At 35.3% G+C, this 13750-nt stretch overlaps 1 protein-coding gene across 1 annotated transcript in view; it reads left to right on the top strand.

The window, feature by feature from the left end:
- LOC143250349 (protein Wnt-5b-like) overlaps positions 1–13750 on the top strand; it is a 63701-nt gene that overhangs the window by 115 nt on the left and 49836 nt on the right. The window contains exons 2-3 of the mRNA XM_076500795.1: positions 4862–5118; positions 9718–10010. Of these exons, the coding sequence (XP_076356910.1) occupies positions 4862–5118; positions 9718–10010 (550 nt within the window). The remainder of the gene's footprint in view (positions 1–4861; positions 5119–9717; positions 10011–13750) is intronic.

The following is a 13750-nucleotide window of genomic DNA, read 5'->3' as shown; positions in this document are numbered from 1 at the left end:
AGCATATATTTATAAATTGATTAACTGAAAATAAATTTAAAAACCTTGAATAAAGCTTTGCCCAACTCGGAAATTCCTTAACTTACATCGGACATTACATGGAGATTGTTCGCCCATTAGTGAAGCGTCCTGATCAACGCACGAGAAGAGAAGACGTTTGTTGAGAACCATTTCTGATTTCATTGTTAATTTAAAAACAAAACCGAATGAGTGTTTTAAGCATGACAGACTAGACTCACACCGTGTTACATGGATGAACGCACGACATTTGCTTAACTGACCGACTTACCCGTATTTTCACGGGACTACTTATGATATGTAACTGTTGGCATTTATGAGCTTGACGAGGGAAAGTCACACGTGCTCAGAAACATTTCTCAGACACTGGTAGTTAGCTAACGTCCCATCATAAGTATGACAGTAATCTGTTACGAAACAAAGTTCAGGCATAGCGAGTGACATCAGAGCTGTACTCCCTGTGGAGATAATTTAGCTAAATAACATGTGGCTGGTTTCCCCTGAAAGGGAGGATTGTTGTTCTCGAATTGAACCCGATACCTGAAATCTACCAACTGCAGGTGAAATGCATATATTAGTCTATTAGCTAGTGAACACAGGCTGAACAAAATTTGACATTATTCCGTAAATATAAAGTGTCACTTTAAGGGAAAAAAATCTGTTTTCTGGTAACATGAAGATAATAGAAGGGACAAACACGCGATATGGAAAATTTTGTGTCCATTTTAATGTTTCTTTACCTAACATTGTTAATGTCTACATACGTATAACACTTATTGATGTAAATAGACACACGTATACAATATAAGCATCTCAGTGAGAGAGATGATAACAATATTCAATTACAGTAAGTATTAGAGTATTTTCAACAACTCTGATAAAAAAAAGAAACAACAACTAATACGTTACTCAGGATTAAGAATAAATAAGATAATTAATTCTATATAACAGAACATAACGTATGGAATAATAAGAAACTAAAGATTCGTTACAGTTAGGTACCCTCTCTGTTGTCGATGTTTGTGGTCTTAATTCCAATAACACAGTTGAAGTACTAGTTCTCGTGCAGTAAACTTCACAGTATTGTTACAGTTGAATGGATGACAATCAGTGAATTAAAATAGCCAACACGTCTCTAGATATAAGAACTGTGCTAAGGAGTTACGGTTTTATGATCATATAATAATTTTAAGAAAAAGTTTTCAGTGGAAAGTTGTCAGTAAAGTTTCTGTTTCCTAACACATGGAAAAATAACATTAAACTAACATGTATTCTTATCACCCCTATTGGTGAGATGAAAAACTAATATGTATTTTTATCACCCCTGTTGGTGAGATGAAAAACTAACATGTATTCTTGTCATCCCGTTTGTGAGATAAAAACTAACATGCATTCTTGTCACCCCCTGTTGGTGAGATGAAAAACTAACATGTATTCTTATCACCCCTATTGGTGAGATGAAGAAACGGTTTACTAATTGTTAATATTTTTCCCATGATCTTCGCGCTGTTTATATTAGCTACTAAAAATAAACCATTTAAGTGGAAAGCAAAAAACACACAAAAACACTCGAACATGAGGGTACCTTCTATTGATACATTAACGACACTTAGTTATTTTTACTATGCCTTGTTAAGTTTTTACTTATTTTAAATATAGCAAAATTAATACAAAAAAGAGTTTTTTTTTGTCTTTAACCAGAATATCATGGCACGCCATCAAACGTAATTGACGATAAACTGTTTGTTGCACTCATGCGCTGTGTGTGTTTTCCTTTAGAAGTGATTGTGTAATTTAGTATTAAATGAAGGCCTACGCTAATAGCGTTCCTTTGATTTTTTTCTAGATGTATTGCAGATGATATTTAGTGACATTAGAATGTTTTCGAGCTAACTCAAGACATACGAAATGATTTTTATACGAACTTCATTAGAAGTATGGCGAGTCACGCAATAAGACGTGAGTGAAAGAAAAAAAGACGATTCATCCTCTTGCTGGCGTGGTCCAACCGATCAACACCAAAATTAATAACACGTTTTCGCGAGTCTCGTTTGTATTTTGGTAGTCAAATACCACTGGAACTGTAAACAGTAACACCTTTCTTGCAGTACTGACTATGTAATTACTGACGGCTTCATAAAACGAGTGTAAGACATACCAGGTCACGCTGAAGATGACTTGTGAAGAATGCGAAACGAAGTACAGCCGAACAAAACCGCACCAATTAAACCTTAATCCGATTTGTAAAAAGACCTTGGATTTTTCCTTTGACGCTACAGTTTATAGAGTCACATCTGGAAGTAATTTTCATAAAAAGATTTCTTTATTTGTGGGTAACATCAGATTCGGTAGTTTTCTTTTTTTCGCCCTTAATTAGCAGGTTAGTCAGTTTCTAACAAAATCGAAAACCGAAAAATTAATATATTAATAAAAGTTACACATTTAGAATTCATAAACTTCGCCATTTTCCGCTATTTGAAATGGTGGAAAAAGAGATTTTCTTATCTTTGCTCGACTAAGAAATTTAGGCATGAATTAAAGTTGAAACAAAAGTGTCCCTTATGTAAAATTAAATTAAAACTGTCCCTAGTGTGACGTTGGAACAAAACTGTCCCTGGTGTAAAATTAAATTAAAACTGTCCCTTGTGTGACGTTGGGACAAAACTGTCCCTTATGTAAAATGAAATTAAAATTGTCCCTAGTGTGACGTTGGAACAAAACTGTCCCTTGTGTGACGTTGGGACAAAACTGTCCCTTATGTAAAATGAAATTAAAACTGTCCCTTGTGTGACGTTGGAACAAAACTGTCCCTTATGTAAAATTAAATTAAAACTGTTCCTAGTGTGACGATGGAACACTACTGTCCCTTGTGTAGATTTGAAACACGACTGTTTCTTATGTGGAGTTGAAACAAAAGTGTCCCTTATGTAGATTTTCACAGTTGCTATCAATGTCCATCATGATCTTTTTTTGTAGATACGGTGTTACGTTCTGACGTAATGGATCTTAAGGTGTAGATACACACATAATGTACTTTTGATGAGAAACCCTGATTTTAAGTTTCTTGTGTTATAAAGTTATAAGCATATTTTGCGTCATTTATTGAGAACATTACAAATTTATTGTGACGTGTTTTTAATATGAAAGCTTCTACATTGTACTCAAATAAAATATATATCGTTTTCTTTAGTAAAACACGAGACCAAATACGTTTTCAAGTGAAATCATTAACAATTTCGATAAATGTTTTTAACTGTTACATTCTTGTTTATATATATTGTATTTATGGTAATTCTACTGAGGTTATGTACTACCGTTCCTAATTGTAAATTAATAACAAAAGAAAAGACAGATAATCAGAAGCAATGCACCATCCACCGTACATATCAAGGAGTAACAATGCACCATCCACCGTACATGTTAAGGAGTAACAATGCACCATTCACCATACATGTTAAGGAGTAACAATGCACCATCCACCGTACATATTAAGGAGTAACAATGCATCATCCACCGTACATGTTAAGGAGTAACAATGCACCATCCACCGTACATGTTAAGGAGTTTCAATGCATCATCCACCGTACATGTTAAGGAGTAGCAATGCATCATCCACCGTACATGTTAAGGAGTAACAATGCATCATCCACCGTACATATTAAGGAGTAACAATGCACCATCCATCGTACATGTTAAGGAGTAGCATGCATCATCCACCGTACATGTTAAGGAGTAGCATGCATCATCCACCGTACCTGTGAAGGAGTTTCAATGCATCATCCACCTTACATGTTAAGGAGTAGCAATGCACCATCCACCGTACATGTTAAGGTGTAGCAATGCATCATCCACCGTACATGTTAAGGAGTAGCAATGCATCATCCACCGTACATATTAAGGAGTAACAATGCATCATCCACCGTACATATTAAGGAGTAACAATGCATCATCCACCGTACATGTTAAGGAGTTGATTGTTTTGCTTTTAACGTATCTTAGTTTAAAATGCTATTAATATTTTATGGTATCACACGAATTATAATTCGGGTTGTCAACTTCGACATCCAGAGTTGTACTACAGCGCTATTTCGCGCCACTTTGTAAGATATTTCTACATTTTTGGGAAAAAAACCTTAAAGCATTAGTTTAGATTTTTTTTATATAATAAATAGTGTTCGTTTAATTTGTTTCCAGTCACATGGTAACACAGGAAATAGTAAAATTCACTTCATGAGAAGATTTTTAGGAATTTATATAATATGTAGATTTCTAGATTATAAGCAATGTTACGCCTCTGTATAACTTTTTTTAAGTTCTGATAACATAATTTGTATGAAACAGTGTTAGGTAGATTTCTAGATTATAACCAATGTTATGTTTCTGTATAGCTTTTTAAGTTCTAACAACATAATTTGTATGAAAGTGTGTTGTGTGGATTTCTAGATTATAACCAATGTTATGTTTCTGTATAACTTTTTAAGTTCTAACAACATAATTTGTATGAAAGTGTGTTGTGTGGATTTCTAGATTATAAGCAATGTTATGTTTCTTTATAACTTTTTACGTTCTAACAACATAATTTGTATGAAAGTTTGTTGTGTAGATTTTTAGATTATAACCAAGGTTATGTTTTTGTTTAAGGTTTTAAGCTCTAACAACATAATTTGTATGAAGATATTTCTTTGTAGGGTTCTAGGCTATAAGAATGTCATGTTTTTGTGAATAATATTGTGATATAAGTATATAGTGGTTTTTAAGGTTTCTAACTTATAATATAAGCAATATTACATTCTTGGATATAGGTTAGTAATTTCTAATGTGTGTGTTTTTATATTACGTATAGGTCTCTGGGGTTGCAGGGTCTAGATATTATTCAGAACCCCCAAGTGTACTTGGTGGGTACTCAGCCGCTATGTGCACAATTCACTGGATTGTCCAAGGGCCAATTTAAACTCTGTCTTCTCTATTATGACCACATCCACTATATTGCCAGAGGAGCCAATCTGGGTATGAGAGAATGCCATTGGCAGTTCAGACATAGGAGGTGGAATTGTTCGACTCTAGCGGACAACAGCACTTTTAATAATGTTCTTAAAATTGGTAAGTTAAATGACTTTTTCTTTTACGGTGATCCTTATATGTACATACATGTCTCGTTGTAAGTGTGTACACACAGTTTGTTGTGTATCCTTCCAAACCGGCTGTTTATTATCTTGTGTCAACGTAACTTTCGATAGTCCTTCTCCAGATCTGTACATAAAGAATTTGCTTTATGTGGCCTTTTCCATTGGAAACGTAGGGTAGTTTTAATAGTATATTCGGAAATGTAAACTTATTTGATTCCTCAGTATGGATTTTATAGCACATTAGAATAAAGTATTTTGTGTTACACTAATTCCATCAATACGGTCTTCCAAACTGATAACATGAGCCAGCTCCACCACCAGAATCTTTCACTTTTGTGTCAAATTGGTAGATTATAAGTTTTAAAAGAAAGGAAATGTGGTTCTCATAATGTCCTCAGCAGAATTCTCAAATTGTGTTACGTTTATTGACAGTTGAAGTATTGTATTTCATATGAATAATCCACATTTATTTTGAATTTGAGTGGTAATTGCTTGTTGGAGATCACGTTTGTTGTGTTTCTTTTTTTGAATGAGACAAAGATAGCACTCATAAAGTGGAAGATTGTGCTAAGTGCTTTATATATGTCATTTATCATTAACCTTACCTGTTATGGTGTTACGCCGATTACAAAAGTGAATTACAATCAATAATAATTTTATTTATGTAATTTACAAATTAGATTTTTGGGGTAAAAATTAACAACACAACCTTATTTACTTTATTTTCACTTTAGGACCGAATATTTATTTATTTATATACTATTATTTTATTTGAATTAATTATGCTATCGATCACAAGATCTGGTGAACGAGCAAGCTATGTTTTTTTGCTTCCAGTGTGGGTCAAGCAATCACAGCGACAATGATAAAAACCTACATTAGTAATTCTAAAACTTTATGAGAGAAAGCAAAGCAGAGTATAATACATTATATAAACCGCACTATGTTTGCGATAACAAATACCGAGGTTCACTTTCACATAACACTAGAGCTTGTCATTACAGGTGCACGTGGTTGTTACAGCCCTGTAAGTGCACGTGGTTGTTACAGCCCTGTAAAATGGTTATACTAATTTTTGTTGACATGTGCAGAGTTATGATTGCTCTTATAAAATCACGTGACAGAGTTAGCGGTTTTGGACTCATTTAACAAATTTATATTTTTTTACACATTTAAGGTTCTCAAATTCCTTAGTGTTTTTATGAATGCGTGTTGCTTTGTGTCAAGTTTGGCTTGGTTTGTTTTGAATTTCGCGCAAAGCTACAGAAGGGCTATCTGTGCTAGCCGTCCCTAATTTAGCAGTGTAAGACTAGAGGGAAGGCAGCTAGTCATCATCACCCACCGCCAACTCTTGGGCTACTTTTTTTACCAACGAAAGGTGGGATTGACCGTCAAATTATAACGCCCTCACGGCTGAAAAGGCGAGCCTGTTTGGTGCGACGGGGATTCGAACCCGCGACCCTCAGATTACTAGTTGAAATCCTTAATCCACCTGGCCATGGTGGGTCGCTTTATGTAAAAATACATCCAATAAGATCGTAAAATATTAAATCAATATTACATATTTAATTTTACATTATCTCAAATAATATGTTTCCAAGTTATCTTTGTTAACACTTGAAAGATTGTCGTAATTTAGACTCTAATATAAACATCAAGAAATCCCCCGTGGAACAGCAGTATGTATCCGGACTTACAAACCTAAAATCAGCGGTTCGATTTGTCTCGGCGGATACAGTAAATAGCCCGATGTGGCTTTGCTATAAGAAACATATATACAAAGTATATGAAATATTATTTTTATGTAGGTACATATTACACTATCATACAATACAGCATGAACTGTCATTATAAATCATGAGAATTCGTTGATAAGTTTTGGACCTCAGATTACAAACTCGGTTTATAAAGTTCATCATTGGTAGGATCTACATACTGCATTCGTATTCACTAATGGTATGATTGTCTATGTAAAGAATTGGACGAAATCACTCGTTTTTTGTGTAAAAGGTATACCATAGCATAGAAGCAATAAGAGCTTCGTTTCTCTGTTTACATTGGGTGTGGAGCTAACGTGCTACGTAAATAATTTAGAAAAAAAAATGTCTTTATGTGGTGAACGTATGTATGATTAGACCGATAATGGTGCCCGGCATGACCTGATGGTTAGAGTACTCGACTCGTAATCTGCGGATCACGGGTTCGAATCCCCGTCACACCAAACATGCTTGCCCTTTCAGCCATTGGGGCGTAATAATGTGACGGGCAATCCCACTATTCGTTTGTAAAAGAGTAGCCCAAGAGTTAGCAGTGGGTGGTGGTGAATAGCTGTCTTCCCTCTAGCCTTACACTACTAAATTAGGGAAGGCTAGCGCAGATAGTCCTCGTGTAGCTTTGCGCGAAGCTCAAAACAAACCAGTCTAACAACCGCAGGTCCACAACACTGCCAAGTTTTAGTAAATTTAAAGTCAAATGTTTATTGCAATTTTCCATTTAAAATCATTCAAAATGTTCTTTTGTGTATCACTCATATGTTTACGCTTTGAGAACTGTTTTCATCAAAGACTTCGTAATGAAACTAAAGCCTGTACTCTTTGTTTTTTAAAGGATTTTGTCTGCACGTGAAGATTCACATTCAGTGCAAGATTACTGTCAGTTTAAACATAACTTTGTTTCGAACATCTATCGTGATATGAAGTGTGTTTATGTTACACAACACATGAAAATTCACCATATCAAACTTCTGTATTTATCGTATACTTTTTGAGGAAAAAAAACACCAAAACAATACGTGGATTGTCACAAGCATTGGCAACAAAAATCATCTGTTTCTATGCCTATGCCATGCCTTGTTGTTTTTAATAACATGAATACAAACAAGTGGGAAGGATCAGTGCACCAAGTATAAGTCAATCACTTTTTACTTATGCAAATAACGTGGTGACAAGGCTTCAAAGGGAAACAGAAAAGTGAATTACTTCTGCTAACAGTTCAAAGATTGTTGGTGTTTTATAGAAGAAAAAGTGAAATTGATTGTGTTTCACAACACGTTTTGCAATTTAATGAAAAGTTGTTTTTTTTTTTAAATGCAACAAATGTGTATAATTCTAAACAATATTCGTAGAAAAGGGCCTCGAAATTACAAGCACGTCAACAGGCTTTCAAAACTTTCAAAGTATCCATCGTGATTTTAGAGCAACCAAATAACAAGAAGCATTATATATGTTCTTGTAATGTAAACGTGTATAACACGGTTTAAAACACTCCTCGTGCGACAGTTTATAATTCTTTTGTAATATTCTCTCTCCCTACCTACAACGATATCTTTCGACATGTCTAGCGTGTACAAACCCCAGCCAACGATCAATTTTTTTTAATGTTTTTTCAGATGAGTCTCAGTGTGCTAGAATTCTGAGATGTAAAACTAACACCCGTGGTGTTAAAACATATAATCAAGTACCAAAATGACTTCATACAAAGATATATTTATATGCATTGAGACGGAGTGCTGCACGATTTAGCGTTTAAAATGCCAACACATTTCATGAACTATATATGTAATTATTAAAAAGAGTATGGCTTAGCAACTGCACATGTTAACACTCCGTACTAAGCATTGTGGGGAACAAGAGGTTATAGGGCTGTTTTACCACCCTTCAATTCTTTTCCTTAGATGGGTGTTCTAACTACCTCCTTCCTGAGGTGTGAAAGAAATAGCGCATGAGTAAACTAATTATATTTACTTTTTAAGGATATTCATGTCAAGAAACATTCGCTAGGGTTGACGCTGACTGCGAGTTGAGTTATAGGTGTATTATGTACGTGTAGGGATAACTAGTGATTATGTTACATAAAAAACAACGACTGGTTTTTGTCGAACGTAATAAAAAAAATTAGTTTTTTTTTTGGCCAACTGTTACATTTTCAAGCAGTGCAAATCAATCTGTGTTTACCAATACAGCTACACAGTAATTTTATTGGCCCTCTATAGCAGGAATTTTAAGGTTCTTATCTTTCATAACAGTAACACTAGATATTAAACAAAATAGAACGAATCGCATGGATATGTGCAAACCCAATAGTTGTCTTAAGTGGACTGACGTGTAAGAAAGACTACATCGGCCAGCTGGTTTATTTGTGGACTTAATTCTTTTCAGTTTTTGGGAGAAAATAAATATTTTGTAAATTTTGTTGTTTTTCAGAATTTCTAGTGCATACTGAAAGAATTCAATAAAACCAGAAAACCACACTTTTCTCTCCATATAATAATAATAATGTGTGTTTTATTATAGCAAAGCCTCATCGGGCTCTCTGCTGTGTCTACCGAAGGGGATTCGAACCCCTGATTTTAGCATTGTAAATCCGCAGACTTACCGCTCTACCAGCAGGAGAGTATGATAATAGTAAACAACATCTATTTCAGTCAAGGTCTCGCTGTTACGACTTCTATGATTGAATATACAAAATAACCATGTTGTTCACCGATAATTTGTTATCAGTTTCTGTTCAATCAATTACACTCATTTCTGATATTAGGGTCTCTTTATTTTAAAGCCTTTTTATCTTTTTGTAGCGAGCAGAGAAACGGCCTTCATCCATGCTATCACAGCTGCTGGTGTTGTCCACAGCATTGCTCGCGGATGTCGGGATGGACAGCTCGGAAGTTGCGGCTGCAGTCGAGCCAACAGACCGCAGAAACTCCATCGTGACTGGATTTGGGGTGGCTGTGGAGATAATACAGAGTACGGGTATCGTTTCACGGAGGGTTTCGTTGACGTTCGCGAGAGAGAAAATAATTACAGAAGAGGTTCTAGAGAACAGGGCCGCAAACTGATGAACCTACATAATAACGAAGCTGGGAGACGAGTGAGTCTAATCCTCTGTTATTATTGTATCTTTCTTTATGTTTAAACAGATGTATAGCAACTACAGGGAAACCAGGGTTTGACAGCTATTCACATACGTATGGGTTCTGTACGAACCACATTTCGTGAAGACGGGGTGTGGTGTGTGATAGTGCAGTCAACCCATTACGCGATTCTGACATCCTTTTAAGGGCTAGCTCAACTGAACCTTAGAACAATCAAAATATGTTGAAAATGACATCGCTAGTTGAAGGTGTCTCTCTCAGTGAAATATGCATTACGATATACGGAGATATAATGCCCATAATATGAGCGAGCCTGGGGTGACCTAGATGTTAACGTGTCAGCTGTGGTTAGAAGAGTTCAGCCTTCAATACATTCTGCTGCTGAACAGGGTTCACACTTTAAGCTGTGGTCACGTCGGGCCCACACTTTAATATGTAAATGTGTCATGAAACAATATATAATATATCAAACTTAAGCTTTTTAGCATTCTTCATGGCATAAAAAAGTAACAAAAGTGACAGTCACTTCTATTACGCTGTTGCAAAAGTCGGACAAAACTCTTCTGAAGGCGACTGCTACTGGCTAGCTTCCTTTCTGGTGGTCAATAGTTCAAAATAAAGAACACATATATTTGACCCTTAAGGGTATTTGTCCACGTTGTTTGGTATTCTTTTATGACGCGAATCCCCGTCGCACCAAACATGCTCACCTTTTCAGCCGTGAGGGTGTTATAATTTGACGGTCAATCCCACTATTTGTTGGTAAAAGAGTGGACCAAGAGTTGGCGGTGGGTGGTCATGACTGGCTGCCTTCCCTCTAGTCTCACACAGCAAAATTAGAGGCGGCTAGCGCAGATAGCCCTCGAGTAGCTTTGCGCGAAATTAAAAAAACAAACAAACAAACAATCTTTTATGATGTGTAAATATGCCTCACATCCTTAGAGGGCATTTATAATCTAATAATACATGGTTGCCAACCAGGGGTGCGAGATAACATTATAAAATTTGTTTTGGCCACCTTCACCTTTATTCTTAAATACATAATTACTGTCAGGGGTGCGAGATCATATTAAAATTTTTTAGGGGTGCGGGGCACAAAAAAGGTTGAAAACCACTAATAATATATTAGTATGCCGTACTCGATTCTAGTCGAATTTCTGTTGTTGTATTTATATCCCTAACTCTAATAATATATTAGCATGTCGTACTTGTTTCTAGTCGAATTTCTGTTGTTGTATTTATTTCCCTATCTGTAATAATATATTAGCATGCCGTACTTGTTTCTAGTCGAATTTCTGTTGTTGTATTTATTTCCCTAACTGTAATAATATATTAGCATGCCGTACTTGTTTCTAGTCGAATTTCTGTTGTTGTATTTATTTCCCTAACTGTAATAATATATTAGCATGTCGTACTTGTTTCTAGTCGAATTTCTGTTGTTGTATTTATTTCCCTAAAAGCATGTCAAATGAAAACGCTTTCATAAAGTCTGAAAAGGTTGATGTATTTTAATATTATTCAAGTTACTACTGAACTTTGTAAGCAAAGTAATAAAATAATGAAACAAGCAGATGAGGAAATACTTGAAGTAAGTAATACATATGGTCGGTTATTCTCAATCCACGTCTTAACAATGGTTAGCTCATACCATCCAGTGTAGGATTCAAATAACCATGCAACAGTTAAAACAATTTAAATAAGTAAAAAAATAACAACAACAAAATACAAACAACAGGTGGCAGTGTAATTAATTTATTTCGCTGTTTTAGGTTTAAACCTGTGTTTAATAAATATTAAGAGATTTTTAACAATGGATGTACTGGGACGTTTCATATAACAGTAAGAAGAACAGATACACACACACATTATATAACCATGAATATTTCTATGTGACGTTATGTACTGATCATAAGTATCACTCTACAAGTTACATGTTTGTTTGTTTTGGATATCGCGCAAAGCTACTCGAGGGCTATCTGCGCTAGCCATTCCTAATTTAGCAGTGTAAGACTAGACCACCCACCGCCAACTCTTGGACTACTCTTTTACCAACGAATAGTGGGATTGATCGTCACACTATAACGCCCCCAAGGCTGGGAGGGCGAGCATGTCTAGTGCGACCGGGAATGAATCGAACACACGACCATCGGATTACGAGTCGAGCGTCTTAACACGCTTGGCCATGCCGGGCCGTAAGACATGTTGGTAAAAACGTTAGACACTTTATTTGTTTTTGAATTTCGCGCAAAGCTACACGAGAGCTATCTGTGCTAGCCATCCCTAATTTAGTAGTGTAAGACTAGAGTGAAGGCAGCTACTCATCACCACCCACCGCCAACTCTTGGGCTACTCTTTTACCAACAAATAGTGGGATTGACCGTCACATTATAACGCCCCATACGGCTGAAACGGCGAGCATGTTTAGTGCGACCGGGATTCGAATCCGTAACCATCCGATTACGAGTCCAACGCCTTAACCTACCTAGCCATGCCGGGCCATGGAACAAGGGAGCAAAACCGATAATAAAATATTATTTGATTGAATTGAATTCTGATGAAAATGAATGAATTTGATAAAACTGAACAGGAATGACAAATTACATAAGTAACTTGTTATAAGTATAATAAACAGTGACAAGTATTAGGTAAAATTTTACTCATATAAAACACACAAACAGGAATGACAAATTACATAAGTAACTTGTTATAAGTATAATAAACAGTGACAAGTATTAGGTAAAATTTTACTCATTTAAAACACACAAACAGTAATGACAAATTGCATAAGTAACTTGTTATAAGTATAATAAACAGTGACAAGTATTAGGTAAAATTTTACTCATATAAAACACACAAACAGGAATGAAAAATTACATGAGTAACTTGTTATAAGTATAATAAACAGTGACAAGTATTAGGTAAAATTTTACTCATATAAAACACACAAACAGGAATGACAAATTACATAAGTAACTTGTTATGAGTATAATAAACAGTGACAAGTATTAGGTAAAATTTTACTCATATAAAACACACAAACAGGAATGACAAATTACATAAGTAACTTGTTATAAGTATAATAAACAGTGACAAGTATTAGGTAAAATTTTACTCATATAAAACACATCATAGTTTTTTTTCATAATTACATAATAATTTCATAATTATACTTTTTTAATTTCTTTGATAAAGTTTTTTTTCTAGATTATTGACCTAACAACGTTCTAAATATATCTCTAACATTTATTACAAAATAATGAAAACACTATACACCAAGCGTTTTCATTATTTTGTATCAAGACTTGTTATTAACCTGCGTGTTTTTTTGACGTCATGAATATAACGTTTTTTTTAGCTCGTCCTAATTTTTAACTTTGGTTCGTCGGTGGGAAAAATGAAGAACACATAGTTAAGACTTAATGTGTGTATCGTTCTAAAGCTTGCCCTAAAAATCTACTTTAGCGGAAAACTCTTCTCATCGAAGGTTATTGTATCAATACTTATTCGATAAAGATGCATGTATTAGTTTACTAACATATGAGTTTAGTGAGGTTCAACGGGTTGTTCGAACGGTTTCTCTCACACAAGAGCCTGACATGACTGACGGTAAGGACGCTCGGCCGGCAGGTGGCGTTGCTGCGGGTCGCGAGCTCAGATTTTCTCATCGAACATAATCGCCCTTCCAGCAGTAGGAGCGATGTAGTGTCATGGTCAATCCTGCTTTGCGTTCGTAAAA

Source organism: Tachypleus tridentatus, chromosome 5 (genome assembly GCF_004210375.1).
Source record: "Tachypleus tridentatus isolate NWPU-2018 chromosome 5, ASM421037v1, whole genome shotgun sequence".
Classification (NCBI taxonomy): Eukaryota; Metazoa; Arthropoda; class Merostomata; order Xiphosura; family Limulidae; genus Tachypleus; species Tachypleus tridentatus.
The sequence above is the reverse complement of the archived record's forward strand: the minus strand, read 5'-3'. Positions and strand labels throughout refer to the sequence as shown.